Below are 23,100 nucleotides of genomic sequence, written 5' to 3'. Positions count from 1 at the left end.
AGTATCCTTCTCGGGTGGTAGCCTTAGGGGCTTTTTTCCCGTCATTTATTCCGACGAGATACTGCAGATTCACAAACTGTTAATCAGTCTTAATCACAGTATTTAATCAGCGATAACACCAATATATTCAATTATACACTAATAATAACTCACTTTATATGAAGTGAGCAATCCCTCACAATTAAGTCCGCAAGTTAATTGCGCAATCTAACACAATATAGTACAAACAGTAATCCGATTAGGTTCATAAGCTAGTTCCTTTTAGGTCAGATACTAAACTCATACTCATACTCATAATAATACACTAAACTCATACTCATACAGCAAAATATATAATTTAAAAAAGGACAAGATTAATTTTGGGATGAACATTAGATATCATATGATATATGGCAAAATATTATTGGAAGGTATAAGTATTGAACAAGCTTTAACATTTTATGAAATATCTGTCATTGTCCAAAATGTCTAAGAAATTACTAATACACTAAAACAGAAAGACGTGAAGTTACATTACTAATTTGATTTGTATAATTAATATATAATCTATTACATAAAGTTAATAAATTAAATGATTAGTATCATTAACATATTGAAAATAAGCACAACTGAATCAATAATAAAAAGAATAAACTCACATCCATCTCCTAAAGCAAGCATTGCTAAAATCAGGAACGGCAAAGTTTTTCCAACATATTCATACATAAAGCCACCAAAGGGGGGGCCAACCAATACTCCAAGTGCAAGGCCACCTAACGCAATTCCCATTGCATTTCCTCTCTCCTTGTCATCAGGATAGCATTGAGCAATCATTCCCATTCCTACAAGAAGAAATTAAAATAATTGTTTAACAAAATGAATGAAGTGAATTCTGTAAATAGTTACACATTAGCTACTAAACAGGAATACCAGTTAAAAACGCAAAACGTTTACAATCTCTTCATAGTCCTGTGACATAAAATTGTGTTAAAAGCTTTCTAGAGTATGATGTTTTCAGTTTTCTCCTAAAGAAATAAATTAGAAGTTATCAATCAGCTGTCTGAAATTGGACAAAACATAACTATAATTTTGTTTCTATCACCATTTTCCTACAAATATATCTTTATCTCTGCTGTTTTTGAAAAATAGAGTTGATTTAAAGAGAAAATACCAACTAAACTTCCATCAAATAAACCTTGTTGGACGCAAGATTTTAAAGTAGAAGTAATAATATATATTAATGATGTGCATGAGATAGTACTGGATGAACTTTTAGCCAGATTAAATAAAAAAAAAATTCAACTGAAAGTAAGGGGAAACATTAAAACTTAAAACAAACAGAAATTATTACGTATATGAGGAGAGGTTGCCCACTCCTGCACACTTCTTTATGCACTCCTGCACTCTTTATGATAAAGTTTTCTAATACTTTTAAGAAAGCTTCTTATTGTTTTAATTAAACGAGCCTTGTGTTTCAAGAGTCGTTGAAACTGAGTCGGGAAAGATGATGCGAGACATTAGAAGAATTTTGGATAGACATTCTGGCAAATTCCCCCAATGTAAAATTTCCCCTGAAAAATTCACCCTATGGAAAGCTATCCATGTGAAAATCATCTAGCAGATAATTACCCCCCCCCCCCCACGAAAAATGTATACATACTTCCAAATATAAAGTACTACACATGAACAATGGGCAAATTTTATTACTTAAAGACCTTTCTCCAGGAGCTGTGGGGGTCATGTTATTTCCAAAGACACAGTTTTTTGGCTTTTCAACTATACTAGACAAAATAGCCATCTCAAACTTTTGATTGGGCGATTTTGAGAAAAAGGGGTATAGGAGGTGGGCCTAGCTGCCCTCCTAATCTTTTTGGTCACTTATTTAATTTCGTTCAAATAAGCCTTCTCCCGATATTCTAGTGCTACTGGGTTTATATGATCACCCCTGAAAAAAACAAACACAAAAAAACAAACAAAGAAACAAGCATCTGTGGTCTTTCTTCCAGCAAAAATTACAAAATTCAGCATTTTTGCAGATAGGAGCTTGGAACCTCTACAGTAGGGTTCTCTGATACGCTGAATCTTATGGTGTAATTTTCATTAAGATTCTATGACTTTTAAGGGGGTTTCCACCTTTTTTTGAAAATAATGCAAATTTTCTCAAGCTTGTGGCCTTTAATGAGTAAGACTAAACTTGATGAAACTTATATATTTGGAATCAGCCAAATAGGCCAATTCTTTTGATATATATATATTGTTATCAAAATACTACCTTTTAGAGTTTCGCTTACTATGAAGCCGGGTCGCTTCTTACTTGCAGTTCGTTACCACGAACTGTTGTGAAATATTTATACCAAAGGCTCATCAGCGAATATTTTGTGATGTGGAATACTTTCTCAGAAGGAATTATACACAAGAAGTTGTATGTAAGTTCTATTAAGAGAAGCTTAAGGCTTCTCATGCACCAAAAATATAAACTGTGTAAGTGATGACATAAAATTTCTGTAAGTTATTTTTGCAAGACACGAACAAACATGTCCAAAATTTTCAATTCCGAAAACAATAATTATCCTTAAGAAGAGGCTGGTATATATCTAAAAAAAATAAAAACTATTTTAAGGTTTGATACAAAAAGAGTAGAAAGTATTTTGAAAATAAAATCATCTTAAGAGATACCATGCAAAAGTAAAGTCATCATTTTAAAGGAAAATCGAAATCATACAAAAATGAAATAATCTAATACATATTTTGATCACTTTCACAAAATTTCTGATTTTGTATTCACCATTACTATAGCATCATCTAAACCACTTGCTAAGGGTTCATACTGGCTTTAAACGAAAAGTAAAAACTCTGAGATAGTAGAGATTCCCTTAGAACTACCAGCAGCAACGAAAATAATATATGATATTATTTATAAAATATGGTGTTTGGATTCTTTAAGCGAGACAAAACCACAAATACACAACCACACACACAACCATATAGGTCTTTAAAAAATAAAAGAAATTGGACGTTGAATTAAAAAAAAAAAATACCTTCGAGTGCAGTTTTGTAGCTGGGTAGTAAAGGATGTCAAATTAAAAGAGAGACTTGAATTAAAAAATCAGCAAAAAATAGGCTAAAAACGCATTAAACTAAAGAGCTTAAGAAGAGCGTATATCTTTGGCACTTCAAGGTTTTCCTTAATGGTTATAATAGTTGTAACCCCTTTTACATCTTATGTTGTGATTGGATGTTTTATCTCTTGATAAAAAGAATCCTTGTTCTTTAGATTGAAAGGTAGCTTTGTCTTGATTGAGTATCTTCTAAAACTTACTTAGCTTCAGAACCAACTTAGAATTCATTTTTCTCAGTGCTTAAATTCTGAGAACGATTTAAAATTTTACTATGAACCTGAGATGCACAAAGTTAAGAAGAAAGCAACTTCGGAGGAGATGAGGGAAGCACAAAGGCGTGAATAGGTTATTTTGTTATATAAATATCAAAACAATGCGCATTTTTACTGCCCAATTTGTTAGTTGGGCAATTTCTTAATACCACCCAATTGTTAATAGATAAATTTTAAATAAATAAAAATTTAGTTTTTTCCTGTCCTCATGTTGTCTAAAAGCTGCCTTAGTTTTCAAAAAAAAAATTGCTCAAGGTGTTTAAAAAAAAAAATAATTAACCGTTTTCACTCTTGTCAGTTCAAATTTTCATCTTGCAATGAAAATTTGTAAGACAGACAACAATCCGATTCCCTAACATTATGCTCCAATGGAAAGCGCCTTTAAGTTTCCAATCATGAAAAGTCGTGATAAGTGCCATCTATATACGTAATGATGATATTACCTAGGTACTGCTAATTGTCCGTTTTGTGCAGAACTTCCACTCTAGTCAACTTTCTAGCCTTCCCCTTAAAATTCGCTAAAGTGCGAATGGTGCTAATTGTATAAAATAGGAATTCGTCTCACAGAGTACTTTCTTCTCTCTTTTTTTCTGAGGAGTCTTTGCTCATAGTACAAAAAAGGAACGAAAAAAGAAAAAAACCGTCCAAGTTTTATATTTCTTTGTGAGAAAGCGAAGAAAGAGACAGTAATACTCGTCTACATTGAGAGTTTTTCATCCAGTTTTCCCACACAATGGACTGTCTGGACTATTACAGTGGGTTCAGGTACTTGAAACTTTTCTTTTCTCTGAAAAGACTGAACAGAATGCCGCAAACATAGATCGCAGCTATTGATGACCCTATGATAAATAATACTAATAGTCGATCAGACACTAACTCTTTCAAATATTTTATTTGGCAAAAAGTTTAGGATATCCTTCTGTCGAGGTATATGGGAGACACAACTAAAAAAAAATTGAGACTTGTTACACTCAAAACTTCGTGACCAAGAAACAGCTAAAAGGAGGAAGTGCATCCAATCCTTTTCTTGGTGGTGATTAATCAGCAGGTTTCCAAAATGACTGTAATTTACGATTAATGTGATGATGATGAAGCAAAAGATTTATCATTAACATGAAGGAGCATAAACATAGCAATAGAGTGTTGTGAATCTGAAAACAGAGAGATGGAAAAAAGAAAGAAAAAAGGATATCGATGTTTCTATATTGACAGTTTTCCTTCCGATTTGGTTTTTGAAAAAAATTCTCTTTGGTAAAAAAGCGCTATTTTGAAAAAAATGCCACTTTTGATAAAAAGTGTCACAATAGTGTCACATTTCCTGAAAAGTGCCACTTTAAAAAAACAAAAAAGGCACACCAAAAGTGGCACGAAAGCGTAACCCGTGGCACCCCTGCTTCTGATGCCTTAGCTTCATCGACAAATCGACAATGCTGTCATGAAAGTTCGCTGATATTGTCTTTACTTGTTGCTAATGTTCGACTGCCATCTAGGTTGAAATATCCGAGGTAGCAATAAAAAATTTTAGCCACGGGAAAATGTGTAATTCTTTCAAAATTTATTATTTACTCCCATCTTAAATACATTGCATTATTTTGTGCCTTTTAAAAAGAAATGACGATGATCCGTCAGCAGTTTGTTTTCAACAAATTCGTAATGAATAAAAATTTTGTGCGTTTGGATTTGTGGTTAAATCACATATTAGTAGAATAACTGATTAAAAGCCTAACTATACCAGAAAATCTTATCTGTATAGCTATTTAAGTGTTGGGTCTTTCTTTGATTAAATTAACATGGTTCCCATAGATATTGTTGCCCTGGGTTTGGCTTTGGTGGCTGAGATCAAATTGATTAACTTCGCATAGAAGTTTGTTAGAGCGGTAAACAATTGTAAAAAAAGGGTTGCCAGGGCTATTGAAATGAAAAAAAGAAACGTTAAGGAATGATAATTTTTAAGCTGCTTGTTTTCTAGGTTCCTTGCTGCTAACAAAGGTTAGAAAAGAGGCTTAACTATAGAGTAAATACCAAAAGTGAATGCCAGTGTTGAAATTTTGAAAGGCCCCTGAGGTATAATAGGACTGAGAATTGATTACTGGTTAAGAGGTTAAGACAACTCACAAGTTCTTATGTTTTGATAAAGTTTATGAATTACGCAACTATTAACGGAAAATATTTTAGTATCCCGTGAAAAAAAGAGTCAGTTTAAGCTCAATTCATCAAGTTTCCCAATTTTAATCTTATTATAAGAGTTGCTCGTGTTTTCTAGCAAAATCTAATTTCAGCTATGTCTAAGATGTTGGTATTTTTAACTAAGTCTGTCGGGAAGTAGAAAGCTGGACCAGAAATGGAATTAGACCAGAAGTGGCTGTTATTATGATTATTTTCTCTTCTTTACGAATTTTTGTTGTTTTGTCACTTTTAGCCACTGGGCTCTCAGGAATTATTTAAAAGCATAAGGAGAGGAGAGGAAGGGGACTGCCCCCCTCATGCACAAAAATTCCTATGCGTTATAAGTTTTAATGCTGCTCTTCGCTTTCACCTAAACAATAATTTTTTTGTATCTAATATTGCTGAAGATTTACTAAGGAGGTTAGTGAGAATCTATTTTTATTGAGACTTTTCACTTTTATCGCTCTATTATATCACTAAGATATTTGCATTTTATTTCCGACTTGCATTATTTCCATAAGCTAAATGTCACAGTAAATCACTGAAAATCCAATTTTTAATGCACCATAAGCTACTTAAGATTGATGGAACAAACTGTTATAATTTTTTCTTTTTGAATGATTAGAAAAACTCTCTACTTCGATTAGAACAATCAGTGCAGGCAAAAGTTTTAAATTTGCCCCACTGAATGTAATAGAAGGTCGATGTCCGCCATGCCTATGAGGGAAAACTTGTCAGCCCTAATTAAAAGTTTCTCGGTTTGGAATTAGGCAAGTACGCAGAGTTATTATTATTTTTTTTTTTGGGGGGGGGGTCTAATAATAGAAACACAAACTTTATTGATAATTTAGATAAGAAATGCCTGAAAAAAAACATTTCAGCGGGTGGGGATCCTCCTCTATCATGTGTCCCAGTTTTGGACAAAATGTATACATATAAGACCCCTGTTTCCAAAATCCAGAACTTGTTGATGGCTTAAAATTACTACGCAAGATGATTAGTTCCAAAAAAAGCTAAGGTTCACCCTTCCAAAAAAGTAATTTGGTCGAACACGGGGATCCAGATCTATTTACCAATCCCTTATTATTTAAAAGGGATTCTCTTAGGCAACGTGTGCTTCTGAGAATGTGAGATATTTTGCGTCCTTGGCTCGCTGCGTTGATTAATTTCAGATAATCATCAAACCAAGCATTCTGGAAGCTCTGAAGGTTATCAGTTTTAATCTTATTATAAGAGTCCCTCGTATTTTCAAGTAAAGTGTGATTGAAACTATATTTAAGAAGTTGGTACTTTTAACGAGTTTTGTCGGGAAGTAGAAAGCCGGATCAGAAATAGAACTAGGTAAAAAAATGTATAGTATACCTCATTGGACTTTACAGTCCTTACCAGCGTTTTCATGGCTCTTCATCCAGGAATTGCAATGAGGGCTGGGGGCCAGCCATTTCAATTCTTTTTAATACCTTCTGTTGTTCAATACGAATATCTTAAAAATCTATTAGAAGGTGAAGTAAAAATAAATAGATGAAAAAAAGTTCACGATTTATGTTTCAAGATGTAGTAGAAGAAGAAATTGAAAAGAAAGAAACTGCGCTTAAAAATGAAGAAAAGTTGCGAGCAACGATTTGCGCCTTATGCGTTTGTGCCTTAAGATTTGAGACTGAAACTTCTTTTTTTTAAGTTTAAAGCTTTTGAAATCCAAAATCACGAGGTTTATGCATTAATTTTATTTGAAATTGGATTATTTGACGTCATCACTTTAATTTGAGATAAAATGATTTCAAGACGTCACCTTCAACTCAATAACGAATTTATCAGCACTTTTAAATAGTATTAAATAAAAAACAAGTTTTTCCAATTGTATGTAAGGAGCAACATGAAAAATTAAAACGAACAGAAATTGTTACATATTTGAGGGGGTTCAACCCTTAGTCAATACGTCACTCTTTACACTAAAGTTCGAAGTTTATTCCAATTCGTTAAGAATGATCCCCTGAATCGTAAAGGCCGTTTAGTTAGAATAAATAGCTCTTTTGAAAGTACTAAAACTTTAGCGTTAAGAGCGATATATTGACTAGGGGGAGATTCCCATCACATACATAATAATTTCTGTTCGTTTTAAGTTTTAATGTTGCTCCTTTCTTTCTGATTGTTTTTTAAATAATGTTGAGAAATCAGAAAACCCCCTTCTTAAAAACTACTTTTACCCCATGAAAAATTCCTCCATAGATAGATCCTCCCACGTAACACCATCTCCTTGACCCCCTTCCCATCAGAAAAGATCTCCCCCGAAAACGTCTGTATACTTCACAATAGCCAATTCTATGTGTAAACAATGGGTCTCAACGTGAGTTTTGTCACAGAGAAGTGTACTTTAAGTTTAGTTATTTCCTTTTTTTAATTAAACCCGATTGAACCTTGAAATGGGCAAAGCTCATAGCTTGCAGTCCTTCCCCCGGGACTCTAAGGGAAAAAGTCATCAAAATGGCTGTTTGAAAATTTTGATTTAGAAATTTTGGGAAAAATGAGCGTGGGAAGGGGCCTAGTTTCCCTCCATTTTTGTCTTTTAAAAAAGCACTAGATTTCCCTTCAAATGAGCCCCTCGTGACATTGTAAGACCACTCGGTCGATACAATCACCCCTGAGGAAAAAAAGGAAGAAAAACAAAAACAAAGAATAAACACGGATCTGTGATCTTTCTTCTTGCAAAAAATACAAAATTCCATATTTTTTCAGATTGGAGCTTGAAAACCTTACAAAAGGGTTCTTTCATGCGCTGAATCTGATGGTTTGATTTTTATAACGATTCTATGACTTTTAGGGGGTACTTCCCCTTATTCAAAAATAAGGCAAATATTCTCAGGCTCATAACTTTTGATGGGTAAAACTAAACTTGATGAAACTTATATATTTGAATTCAAACAGTTCGTGGTAACGAACTGTAGTAAGGAGTGACCCGGCTCAATAGTAAACGAAACGGTAAAAAATAGAATTTTGATACTAATAGATCCATCAAAAGAATTGGATTTTTATGCTGATTTTGAAGTTTCATCAAATTTAGTCTTACTTATCAAAAGTTACGAGCCTGAGAAAATTTGACTTATTTTGGAAAATAGGGGAAACACCTCCTAAAAGTCATAGAATCTTAACGAAAATCACACCACCGCATTCAGCATATCAGAGAACCCTACTACAGAATTCATATCTACAAAAACGTGGATTTTCGTGTTTTTTGCCAGAAGACCGATCACGGGTGCGTGTTCCTTTGTTTTTTTTCTTCTCCCCAAGGGTGATCGTATCGACATATTAAAGAGGGGTGATAGCATATTAAAGAGGGGGCAAACCTCCTCATATACGTAATAAAAATATACGAATATAGAAGTTCGTTACGTAAGTTAATTCGTAAGTTATGTATATTTTTTACTACTAAAAACGTTCGTAAAAAATTAAAAGTTCTAGTTGCCTTTTTAAGTAACCAAAAGATTGAAATGCAACTAGGCCTCCTCCCCACCCCCTTTTCTCACAATCGTCCGATCAAAACTAAGAAAAAGCTATTTAGCCAACAAAATAAAATTAATGTGCAAATTTCGTTTTAAGCATTCATGTGTGGAGAGCCCAAATCAAAACATGCATTAATTCAAAAACGTTCAGATATCAAATAAAATAAAAACAAGGTTTTTTTTAACTGAAAGTAAAGAGCGACATTAAAACTTAAAACGAATAGAAATTACTCCGCATATGAAAGGGGCTCTTCCCTTCTCAACGCCCAGCTCTTTACGCTAAAGTTTTTAACTGTTTTAAAAAGTAGATCTGAGAGAAAGAGTCAAAATTTAGCGTAAAGAGCGGGGCGTTGAGGAGGGAACTTTACTTTTTTTGATGTGTCAATTGGTATCAAAATTCTGTTTTTAGAGTTTCATTTACTATTGAGTCGCGCCGCTCGTTACTTACAGTTCGTTACCACCACAAACTCTTATGAATTGGTTTAATTTGCAACTGTTTACTCTTATTAAGCTAAGCTAGAAGTTAGTTTTTAATAGTGAATGGTTCATTTTAATGTCATCAGAATTTCTTATTCTTAATTATTGAGCCATATCAATCTATTTTTGTATTCTGTGCTTTCTACAAATTTTAAAACACATTTCTTAGTACATCCTGGTTTATTTTCATTTTTTAAGACTTTTATCTTATTGCATATAGAAACAACTGCTATGAATATTAACCCTCAGCACTTATTTTTATGTTCTTTCTCTTTTGTATATATTTTTATTCATTTATAAAAACTCTACTGTCTTTAAGGAATTAGGTTGCCTGAAAGAATCAAATTCACTAAGAAGTAGAGTTAGAAGTAAAATTTAACACCACCATCCACTTTTTGTCCCATAGAATAGTGGCACCAACGGAAAGTAGGGGAGGACAGCTCCTACCCCTCGGTATTTTCAATGAAAATACTGGTTTTGTATTTTACTGAAAAAATTAAAAAATTGAATTTCCCTCTAGAATTTAAAAATTCAATTTTCTCCCCCGCAGCACTTGAGTAAATTGGTGTTTCTCACTCGGAAACGAACAATCTAATTACACTTCCTTGGCCCTGATCCTGATTAAATAAAAAAAAGTTTTTTTTAACTGAAAGTAAGGAGCAACAATAAAACTTAAAACGAACAGAAATTACTCCGAGTATGAAAGGGGCTGTTCCTCCCTCAACGTCCCGCTCTTTACGCTAAAGTTCTACTCTTTCTCTCAATTTTACTTTATTAAACAGTAAATAACTTACTTATTACACTTATCGTAATAATAAATAATTTTACAGCCTAAGTTTTTTTTTGCCAGTCATGTGTGCTGCGTAATTACTGTATTATATTTATATTGTTATATACTGTAAAGAGCGTACTATAGGCAATTGAAATTATTTTCATTGTTTAGAATTCCTTAATATTTTAATTCAAGGTCTTTGCCGGCAAAATAATTCGTATATAATCACATGTGCGCACGTAAACGAATTTCTTTTTGAGTTGAAGGGACTAAAAACTTAATGTTATAATTTGAGCAAGAAGTCCCCCAAAATTGAGATACAATTTTGATTTTAGGGATGAGGCCAAGGTCACCCCCCTCTCTGTACGTGCCTTAGCACATCAAATCATTATTTCTTATAAATTCATGATTAAAATAATTCCACGAATCCTACTAATTTAATTAATATTTGCTACTGTAAAAGCTCCAGTGCAAGTTCTGTTAGAAAAGAAAATCAAATTTCCTACAATTTCTTTTTCTTAGAACCTAAGCTCTTGAAAAGATATGATTCATTCCCTTCAATACTGCTAGAGGCAATCAATGCCAAGTACTTTTTCTATGAGACTTCTTTTATAAGTAGGAAAAAGTGTTCTGCATTTGCCTTTTATAAGGTGTTATAACCTGCGGCACTCGACGAGAGGACAAACACAATCTTCAAGCTCAAAGAACCACTTAGACGATGCGATCATCTGTAAGGACAGATAGTCTATAAAAATGTAGTCTAGGTCATGCATGAATAAATTTGTTGCTGGTTAGCGAAAATAAGTGCATTTAAAAATACAAGAATAAAGAAAAAAATAATTGAAGTAATCAAAATCACCTTGAAAAGAAACAGCAAAAGAATGGATATTTATTTTTTATCTTAAAAGAAAAAAAAATTAAATAATTATTTACCCAGGGTTCATGCAACTAACAATCTAAAGCGATCTGAGGAAGATGAAGTCACAAGGTATTGCTTACTTTTTGGATAACTGTATTGTGCACAAATATTTATAATAAGGGGGCTGATAATTTTAGTAAAATTTTGATCACCGGTACTTAATTTTATGTTTATTTAATGTTTGTTTATTGTTTAGTATGTATTGTGCATTGTGTTGAACTTAACCTAAAAGGGTCTTCGGAAAATGGTAACTTTTCCTCAGTAGCACTCGAATAAAATTCTTGCCCCCCCCAACTAAAATGCTGGCCCTACACCCCTGTCAGCATTTATGTGCTTGTGTCCCCATTGCACTGACTAAATAAGGAAATACTTGTTTAAAAATAAATAACATCTTACAGGCAAAATCAGCTCTTCTGTCGTAAATAAAAAATAGCGACGAAAACCACACTGCCCTTCCATTACAAACAAACACAAAGTAGAAACAATAGGGAAATTTTGGGAAACAATAGGGAAACAACAATAGGGAAACAAAAGTAGAAACAATAGGGAAATAGGGAAACAATTCATTGTATATTTTGGCACTATCCGGGCAACCCCTTTATCTGGGCTACTGGCAAATATTTATGTCGAGAACCTTGAAAATCGGGCATTAAATTCTTATTTTTTAATACGCGTCTATTGGGGTTGCTATATGGATGACGTAATTTCAATTTGGAATTATGGGGAAGCTTGACTTCGGGGCTTCTTAGATCATCTTAATACTTCTGACCGAAATTTGCAGTTTACCCTAGAAGTTGAAATTTAAAATAAACTACGGTTTTTAGATGTGTTAATTATTCGTATTTAAATGTGTTAATTATTGGATATAGGGCCGAAAAATCCACTGAATTGATTTCCACAGCCTTGAAAAGAATTTCCCCATTTTTTCTAGTGTGTGCATGCCAGTAAATCAAAATACGTTAAGTGACAATTTTGTCAAACTAAGCTCGTAAAACGAATGACTTAAGGTAGGCCTACAGTCTTACCTGTTTTTCTGGTGTAATTATTAAATTTTACAATTGAGGCTATTAATAAATGAGCTAGTTTTGGAAAGCAAAAAATATTTAGTTGAGTATATTATTGTCAATTGTAATTTTAAGCAACCGTATACTTTTTGGGTTATTTTCATCCGCTTTTACGTCATTAGTTTTAATTTCTCTGATTTATCAGTTTTTAATTCTTCTTTCCTTTTTCAGAAACTGTTCAAGGACAGTTAACAACGGTATTAAATACCAGCAATTGCTTTTGCGATAATAACCTATTTCTTTTTTGTTAAACTTTTGTGGCAACAAACTTGTAAGCAGGGATTGGCTCGGGCCAATTGTGACTGGAACTCTAAAATATGTAAATTTGACAATGATAGATATATTAAAGGAACCGTCGTTTCATTTCATGAAATTAAAAAGAAGCATTTTTTAACTGAAAGTAAGGAGCAACATTCAAACTCAAAACGGATAAAGATTATTCTGTATATTAGGGTGGATATCCCCTCCTCAATTCTTGCTATTATTTTTTTTTTTGGGGGGGGGTGGTGGTAAAACCACACCAATCGTTTTAATTTTTGTTTATTTTAGTTTTGACTTTGTTGGTCATAGTGATTTCTACTAGTTTTTAACTAAATTTCTTCATTCATAGCAATCCTTGCTTGTTCTATATTTTGACCTACCCCTTTATTTCATTGACATAATTTATAATTTTAATTTAATAGTTTACAATAAAAGCTTACCTGATACACTTGAGCACGAAGACCCAATTCCCTGAAGAGCTCTGGCAATGAAGAGGATGCTATAATCTCTTCCAAAAGCGAAAACTAAAATAAAATAGGGATCTGGTCACAACTTCATCATAATTTAGAGTTTAGGGCCTATTCTTTTGATAGTAAAACGACAATCTAGATAAAGTTTCTAAATATACAATTGTAAGTTATCTCTAAAGCTTTAGATTGTAATTGCAGCAGACCTAGAGAGCTCCTTTTATCCTGTGAGATCTTGACATAAAGACATTACACAATATCTACAAACTAATTTATGATAATATTAGTTTAAGAAGATTTCTCTGAAAAGACGAGAATGAGGCTTGTGGTGAGAAAAGAAGTGAACAAACATTATAATTTAGAAGTGAAATCAAACTGAACTTTTTCTTTGTGAATAAACAAAACTACCTAGATAATATTCTTTTTTTTTTTGATGGGAGAGAGGGATAGGTGATCCTAGCCTGGATTAGTTTTGTTGGCTGTTGAGTTAGTTTAATATTTCTTGTGGCTTGGTTTCAAATATATATTTGGAGTTTTCTTTAATTTATTGGATAGTCCTATGTATATATATATATATATATATATATATATATATATATATATATATATATATATATATATATATATATTTATATATAATATATATATATTATATATATATATATATATATATATATATATATATATATATATATATATATATATATATATATATATATATATATATATATATATATATATATACATATAAGTATATACATATATATATATATATATATATATATATATATATATATATATATATATATATATATATATATATATATATATATGTATATATATATATATATATATATATATATATATATATATATATATATATATATATATATATATATATATATATATATATATTATATATATATAAATATATATATATATATATATATATATATATATATATATATATTATTTTTTTGGGTGGTGTCTCAAAATCTCTTAATGTTTGAGTCTCTTAATTACTGTGTTTTTTTTTGTTTTTTTTTAGTGTGTGTCTTGAGTTTTTGAATGGTTGAAATGCATTATATTGATTTTTTTTTTTAGTATCTGTTTCGTTTTTGTTTCTCCCCTGTTTTTTTCCTGGCCAAAGAATCTTACAGGAGAGTCTGTATTGAAGTGCTTTTGTTGTACAATTTATTGATTGAATAAATTGATTGATTGATTGTTGAAACGCTTTCGCGTTTGAATTGATTTTATAAGTGGCAAAACTTTGAAAAGAAGAGTTTTATTAGAACATTTAGTAATTCACTATCTACCCTTATGTTTGACGTAGGCTGCAAGATATGGAATCAAAATATGTACTAATTTTATGCATACAATGAGAAAAAACTAATGAGGTAAACATGATTAAAATGAAGAATAAAAAGTAATAACAAAACATAAAGAAATCAAACAACGGGTGGTAACCAAAATATTGTTTGCTGAAATCATGGAAACAAAAAGATATTTAAAGGGCTAAACCCATGTGGTGGGGTATATTTTCAGGGGTATCAGCTGTTTCATTTTGACCGTGGATTTTACCTCTTGTTATTATAATTAGTCCATTCTAACTATATTTCCAAAGATACAGTATTGAACTTTAGCTTTCACAGGTATACCAAGGGACTATTAGCTGATTTATTCCCTTAGTCGTTTATCCTTTTAGGACGAACGGTTCATTAGCTTGCTTTTGTTCCAATATTTTGGCCTTCTTTTGTTCAATATTGCTTTTATTATCAATGGAAAGTCGAAATTCCTAAGCTTCTTAGAAGACTTTCATTTCAGATGCAACAGGCAGGAAATATTGGAAAGAAATTCTTGTAACAGCTGAAAGATCCTTAAAAGATATTCACAAAATAGAAAAAAGTTAGCTTTTATGGTTTATAATTTGGTAGTATTTCTAAATAGAAGTTTTGTCTTTATTTCTAATGCATATAATCGTTTTCAATGAAATTTTTGTAGTATCAACTACATGATAGAACAGCCAATTGCTTAAAATTCTATCAAGGACTAGTAAAGAACGATTTTAGTACAATGTATTATGTATATACATATACATATATATATATATATATATATATATATATATATATATATATATATATATATATATATATATATATATATATATATATATGTATATATATATATATATACATATAAATATATATATATATATATATATATATATATATATATATATATATATATATATATATATATATATATATATATATATATATATATATATATATATATATATATATATATATATATATATATATATATATATATATATATATATATATATATATATATTTAGACCAGGGACTTCATATCGAAGGAGTAGCAACTTCAAAAAAAGGCTCATTTAATCAGAAACTGAATTAGTCAATTCTATCTTAAATAGTCAAAATTGATTAAGAGCTGACGAGCCCCCTCTCACTTCCATTATTTCCCCAAACACATCTAATCAAAGCTTTGGGATAGCCATTTTCTTCAGCGTAGTTTAAAAGTCCGGATATTATGTCTTTGAGGATGACAAACCCTCCTCCCCCCAAAAAACGTCTGGGCATTGGTTGTAGGTTATGGTAGTCAGGGTATATATGGTGTTTATAAGAACAGTGGACGTATAAACTTCGATGAGGGTTCATTGAATTGGTTATCAGAAATTCTAGTGCCTCTTTAAGATTCAAAGTGCCCCCCCACGCCTCATATTTTCCCGAAATGTATCTGATAGAAATTTTGAGATGGCTATTTTATTCAAAATAGTCCAAATATCATGTAACAAGTCTTTTGGGGTAGAAAGAAAATCCTCAGAGCCTGGGGGCAAGGGTCGTAAGCTATACTCCAAGGGCATTTAGGGTTGTTATGGAAACGATTGTCTTATAGACCTTAGAGAAGGCTCATTTAGTTGAAAATTGGAAGCCCTAGTACTCTTTTAAAAGTCGAACGTGGTGGAGAGTAATTAGTCCCCCTCCAACTACCCTTCTTTTCACCAAGGGAATCTGATTGAAATTTTGAGATAGAAACTTTGTTCAAAATTGTCCAATGAACATATAACTATGCCTCTAGGATTGACACAACTCCCCAGTGCCCTGGAGACAGGGTTGCAAGTCATGTCCTGAGGACATATAAGGTTTTTATAGAATGTGTTGTCGCATAAACATCACATATGGAGAGTCAAAAGTGATTTGAGAGTAACCAGCCCCCCCCCCTACGTCCAATATTTTCTATAGACGTTAGATCAAAATTTGGAGATAGCGATTTTGTTCATCGTAGTTGAAGGGTCTGGAAATTATATCTTTAAGGAAAAAATACATGCCCCCAAAGCTCTCAGGGCAAGGGTTGTAGGTTATATCTTGGGGGTATATAAGATTCTTATAGAAAGGATGGTCGTATGTATACTCCGGAGATAATAATTTTGTCAATGGTTGACAAGGTTTGATGTCAACATCCCTAATCCCTAGGTTACTGATAAGCAAGTGGTTTTATAAATATTAAAAAAAGGTAAAACAAGGAGAAAGTACCTGTAAATAATTGCATATTCAAAAGGATAACTTATGACCACAAAATTATCACTTTGATCTGAATCAAAAGAGTTGCAGTCCAAATACGTGTTTTTCACAATAAATGTAAGTTAATCTCTACGGCCAACTAAGAAAAAGCTATGAAGTGGACCATCAGAAACGTTATCGGGGGCTGCCTGAGTAATTCTATGCACATTTATTACTTAAATGCATTAAAATTGAAACTGATTTTCAGTATCACTCCCGTTACTTACTTGTATTCTAGCTAACTAATGCATGCCTTTTCTAATTAGCAAATTGTGCTGCCTTTACTATACCCTTCTTGTCCCTTTGCAAATATCCTTCTTAAGTTCTGGCGCTTTCCATTACCTTAATTCTTTCAGCAGTTACAAGCCATTTGATATACCCATTTTTGACGAGTGACTGGGGTCATTTTCATTGGCGTAATAGCTTTTATAACACTGAAACAACTCTAGAAAATAACAGAAAAGGTATTTCTTTGTCCGATTTTCGTTAATTTGGTCCTATTTTCTGAATATAAGGAAAATAAACTATAATGATGCTTTTCAGAGTTCTATATGTCAAGAATTTTAGTTTTGATAAGATGTCTGTTTTTACTTTTAGTAAGTGTGTTACTTATGATAGTGATAGTCAACCGTGTCTAACAGGATTTTATCAATAGCGTGTAACTCTTTTTATACACACTACCAAAGACTTGGAGAGTGCAAGATACCTCAAACTCTGTTCGAATCATATCCCGCGACTGTAAGCTTTCTTAGGCTTTAACAACAGAAAGATTGAGATGACTAGGACAGGTTTTATAGATGAAGGACGAAAAATTGCCAAATATTGTGATTTTTGGCTATCCATATGAGGCCTTACAAAAATCAGGTTGTCCCCGAATAGCATGAAAAGAGGTTGTAATTTTGTCAGCGTATATATTTTGGAAGAATTTATTTGAAATTCAGCGAACTTAAGCTTTGATTTGTTTAGATAATCTATTTCTCTTCATGGCTTCACCTGCTATTCTTTAACCATCAAATAAGGCTTCTTAAGAGACGTTACCAACTTTACGAGGATCTATTGGTGCTTGATCATCCTTCCTTGACTTTTTATTGTATTGAAAAGTTTTTTTATGCTTACGCCTGCAATATTCACCATTGTAAAGAAGATTGCAAGTCATCGGTACTGACAGTGACGGCTGGTAATTTTGTTGGTATATTTTAATCTAAACTATCAGCACCAGTTTTATTTGCGTCGTAAAACTTGAACATCTCCGGCTTGCGTTTGCATCTACTCATGTTTGTGCTGTGCATTGAGAAGAACAGAGAGAAGTATTCTTTTTTCCCACGCACATACGACACAATAGTCTTTTTCTGAGCGAAACCGAAGATCGAGGAACCAGGCTTACGATCCCTATACCGAAGAAACGCTGCTTTGTGCTTATTATGCCTGTGAGTTCCAACTACCATGGATGGCCCATGAACACCAGGTAATTGTGATATTATATTGTAAGTGTGAGTACTTGAAGTTAGTGGTGACAGCTTGGACTGTTTTGTTCTTCCGTCTCTACGGATAAACCCACCACCGGGGTTTTTCTACGGATAAACCCACCTTCGCCTACGGTTCACCTTCTGTGACGTTTTCTTTGACATGCGCTACAACTTAAAATCAGGATTCTTTTCTTGACCTTTGTCTTCATCTCTTTCGTCTAACAGCTCTTCTTCTTTTTCAAGAAGCTCCTCCACTTCTTTTTCAGTTAGTTTCTGGCTAATTTTGATTGCTACTAATTTTGATTTCCTCGAAAAGTAAGGAACAAAATAGAACGGCAAAGCAGAGTAAAAATATGGACCAGCAGAATCAAAGAAACTGAAGGTATGCACCTTCTTGGCAACAAATGATTTTGGACAAATAAAAACGCTATATTTCCTGCTAAACGAGTTGAAGACAATCAGTGTTGGTATTTAAGAGAAGATAAACAATGGGAGTAGTGGATAAGATGGATTCCGTTTTCTAAATATTTAAAAATCTTACAGAAAACCATTTGTATTTGCTATTGTTGTTTTCTATGCGTTGTGTTTTTTCATGTTTTGAGCACCGCGATCCATATTGCTCCCTGGTGGATAAATGTCTAGTATTTTTTTTTTATAGATAATATTTCACAAAAAGAGTAGAAGTGTAACCACGACTGCAGCAAATTTCTCGAATAAACGTAGTTGGTGATTTAAAGCCGGTTTTTCACTATTTTTTTATTTTTCATTTTTCATCAGAATCCAAATAAAATTTTAATAGCTAATGATCTTTACATTTCTTGTTTTACTTGATGCACAGAATTAGCTAACATTAACAACCAGTTGTTTGTGCTAACAATGTTTCTTTTACGATTCAAGATAAGTCAAAAGTAAGTTTAATTTAAGCATGATCTTTACATCTCCTGTTTTTATTGATGCACAGAATTAACTAAAAATAGCGACCAGTTGTGTGTACTAAAAATTTTCTTTTAGGGACCAAAGATAAACCAAAAGTAAGCAAAGACACCGGCATAAAATTCTCCGGGGGAAGTCAGACGCAAAAATAGCAGGGATTGTTGGGTGAAAGTTTAGGTCGTTTAGGGCACCAAACTACGACTTTACCTCCAAGAAGACGAATCTACAATCAACTTAAAATTCTGAGAGGCTAATTGATTTAAAAGTATCAATAACTATATTTTATGCTTCCCAGTGGCAAAAGAAGCAATGCCAAACGGTGGCACTGAGCAGAGATGGCAAGCGAGACTACGAGGAGATATGACACTTTACAAACAACTCAATAAACAGCACAACTCTTTGCTTCACAAGGACGAGAAAAACTTCATTGGAGGCAAAGCTGCTGAGCTCAAGCAAGCTGCCCAAAAGAAAGACATAGGTGTAACATTTCAGATCTTGCGTGAGCTGACTGGCCAACACACCATGGTGTCCACAAGCATGAAAGAAGCGAATGGAGAAACCATATACGATCAGTCCCAATGTCTTGGTCCATGAAAGAAACCCTTCGATATACTGCTCAACTCAGATACACCCGATTATATTAACCCAGGGCTTGTTGCTGCTGGTGCAGAAGCTACTGCTGCCCCCCGACGGAGACAAATTTTCTCCTGAGGAGATTAGATCAGCCGTAAAGAAACTTAAGAATAATAAAGCAGCCGGAACTTGTGGCATCGCTTCTGAGCTACTCACAACAGGTGGCCCTGCAATGATAATCTGGCTACAGATGGTGTTCAGCATAATCTGGCATACTGAAGTTATACCATCAGACTGCAAGAAAGGAATCCTTGTGGCAGTGTTTAAACGTAAGGGCAGCAAGACCGACTGCAGCAACTACCGTGGAATCACTCCACTGTCTGTTCCTGCAAAGCTTTTTGCGAGGATACTGCTGAAACGTGCAAAAAGTTTCCTACATGCTTTGCACCCCCCAGCAAGCCGGATTCATGCCAGGAAGATTAACGACTGAAAAGATTCACACGGTTAGACAGATCGTTGAGAAGACAGTGGAATTCAACAAAAAAGCCTACATAGCTTTCATTGACTTTCGTTCTGCCTTTGACACTGTTGATGCACCGTCCCTTTGGCTAATCCAGAAAGCTGTAGGCCTACCCAAAAAGATAGTCAGCCTCTTTAAAGAACTCTACAGCAACACAGAAAGCGCCTTCCTAGTTAATGGGAAGATTTCTTCTTCCTTCCCCCTACAAAATGGATTACGGCAAGGATACGCTGCTGCACCTGAGCTGTTTCGCTGCGTCATCGACCACATCCTGCATGTCCACCCTTTCGGCATCAGTTATGCCGGGAGGAATCTGTCCAACTTTGACTTCGCCGACGATGTAGCTGTCCTTAGTGACGATCTTGACCTACTTAAGTCTGCAATCGAAACGCTTTCCTCCGTAGTCCTTAGAGTTGGGTTGCAAACCAACTTGAAGAAAACGAACATCATGCCCATAAAAAATACCACATCAGTACCACGCTCAACTGTTGAGATTAAAAGCCAAACTATCGATATGGTGAGGCAGTTCACATATCTCAGATCAATTATGTTTTCAAGTGGCACACTTGACGCCGAAATCTCAGCCAGATCAGCCAAGGCAAGCTCTGTGTTTGGACGACTCCTGAGAGCAGTCTTCCACAAACCGCAAATTAGCCACCATACCGAATTTACAATGCTTCAGTCTCAAGCGTCATGATGTACTCATCTGAGACACGGTCGACAATCCAGATACAGCTAAGAGAGGTTGAGACGAGACACCTGCATCGAGTCGAAGGCTTCAAATAGTATGACAAGATCCGCAATACTGAGATCCTGAAGACCTTCAAGCTGGCGAACTTCTCTACCCAAGCTGAAGCCCTCTCTCAAAGGTGGTACGGCCACCTACTCCGTCTCCCGCTAAGTAGCCCCACAAGGATTATCTTGGACTTCAATCCCTCGAAAAATGGCTGAAAGCACCCTAAAGGAAGGCCATGTACTAGACGGCCTGGTGCAATAAACCAACGCCTGCTCAGCCGCAAAATCAACCCAAATGAGGCCCCATCCTTAGCCCTGGACAGAGTGACATGGAAAAGACTGACGGCGTTGTCAACCAGTTCCCTCTGCGCTGGCAACCCTGCTGAGCAAGAGCGCCAAGTCAAAGTAAGTCACGTCATCAGAAGCTACGAGCCTGAGAAAAATTGTCTGATTTTCAAAAATGGGGGACGACCCCTAGAAGTCACAGAATTTTAATGAAAAACACATCGTCAGATCTAACGTATCCAAAAACCCTACATTAGAGGTTTCAAGCTCGTATCTGCAAAAATGTGGAATTTCGTAATATTTGCCAAAAGAAAGATCACGGACGTGTGCTTATTTATTTTTTTCCAGGGGGATCATATCGACCCAGTGATCCTAGAACATCAGGAGGAGGTTCATTCAAGTTCTTATGCTCTTTTTGAGTTATCAAAAAATTGGAAGGCATCTAGACCCCCTCCCATGCTACTTTTTTGCCAAAATCGTCTGATCAAAATCTTAAGATAGATTTTTTTTCAGCATAGCTGAAAGGCCCAATAACTATGTCTTTCAACATAACGTGACCCCTAAAGCCCCTGGAGGAAGGTTTTTAAGTTATAAAATTTGTCCAGCGTTTTATTTTTTTGGAAGTATGAATATATTTCCGGGGTGGGAGGGGAGGACGAATTTTCTGCTGGGAGAATTTCCCATGGAAAGGGAGATGAACTTCCAGGAGATGAACTTTCCAGGGAAATTTTACACTGGGTGAATTTATCGGAATTCCTATATGACATTTCTTTATGTGTCTTGCTTTCTCTTTACCGATTCAATTTTACACATGGGGATGTTAAGGGTAATTGTCCAGGGTAAATTTTTGCCAGAATTGAATTGTCCAAAGGATATTTGTATGGGAAGGGAGATTTTCCCGCGGAGGTGGAGCAGGAATGCTAGTGTTTTTTAAAAAACGATCAGAAATTAAGCAAAAAATGAGTTTTTTCCACTGAAAGTAAGGAGCAGCATTAAAACTTAAAACGAACAGAAATTATTACGTGTATGAGAGGGGTTTTCCCCTCCTCGACACCTCGCTCTTTCCACCAAAGTTTAAATTATACCCAAATTCTTTAAAACAAACCCCTGAAACACAAGGGTCGTTTGATTAGAACAATAAGTAACTTTTTTTAAAGTGGCGAAAAACTTGAGCGTGAAAAGCGAAGTGTTAGGGAGGGGTAAACTCCTCCTCAAAACTCCTCAAAAAAGTAAATAATTACGAAAAATACACAAAACAAAAGCCTACTCAGAAAAACTTAGACATAAACTCGCAACATTCAGTTCTGTTGAGAAATGCCAAATTGTTGGACGGATATTTCTTTAACAATATCGACAATTTTGAACTTGGTTATCAAACATACAATTATTTAGTGCTTTTAGACTCAGTGTTTATAAAAAGTAAGGCATTATCAAAGTAGTTTGTTCAAAGTAAAACATTAAAACTAAGATTAAGAAAATGAAACAAAAATTTTTAGTCAATATTTTTAATTTAATTTTGAATACCAAAAACGGATATATTTGACACATTTATACTTCATAACTGTAAAAAATTAAATCTTCTTCAAAGTGACAACTAGATAAATACAATCCCTCTGGAAGAAAATGATAATAAAATACAAAAAACGGGAGGAAAATGCAGAAATTGCCAATATTCCGTTCAGGGGAAACAATTCTGATTATATGGCTTCACATATCAGCTCACGGTTACTCTTGCAATGCTAGCAAAAGTTGATGGCATATTTTTACCGAGGTTGCCCCTTATTAAGTTGTTTTACTTGTGTTTTCTATAATTATACGAACTTTCTTGTGTGCTAATAGATTTACTAATTGATAATAAACAAATACATATTTAGGATCACCATAAGAAGCTGATTCTTTGATTGAATGTTATCAATAGTTAGGCTCTTATACTTTCGTTATTGACAAGGATTCATTATTATTAAGATTTTGAATTATTTTTTTGCTCCAACCAAATCAT

The 23,100-nt window shown here is 33.7% G+C and overlaps 1 protein-coding gene across 1 annotated transcript in view; it reads right to left on the bottom strand.

Annotated features, from left to right (window-relative positions):
• LOC136025224 (synaptic vesicular amine transporter-like) overlaps nt 1–23,100 on the bottom strand; it is an 89,687-nt gene that overhangs the window by 18,748 nt on the left and 47,839 nt on the right. The window contains exons 5-6 of the mRNA XM_065701047.1: nt 12,967–13,050; nt 639–821 (exon numbers count right to left, since the gene is read on the bottom strand). Of these exons, the coding sequence (XP_065557119.1) occupies nt 639–821; nt 12,967–13,050 (267 nt within the window). The remainder of the gene's footprint in view (nt 1–638; nt 822–12,966; nt 13,051–23,100) is intronic.

Source organism: Artemia franciscana, chromosome 3, assembly GCF_032884065.1.
Source record: "Artemia franciscana chromosome 3, ASM3288406v1, whole genome shotgun sequence".
Taxonomy (NCBI): Eukaryota; Metazoa; Arthropoda; class Branchiopoda; order Anostraca; family Artemiidae; genus Artemia; species Artemia franciscana.
The sequence above is the reverse complement of the archived record's forward strand: the minus strand, read 5'-3'. Positions and strand labels throughout refer to the sequence as shown.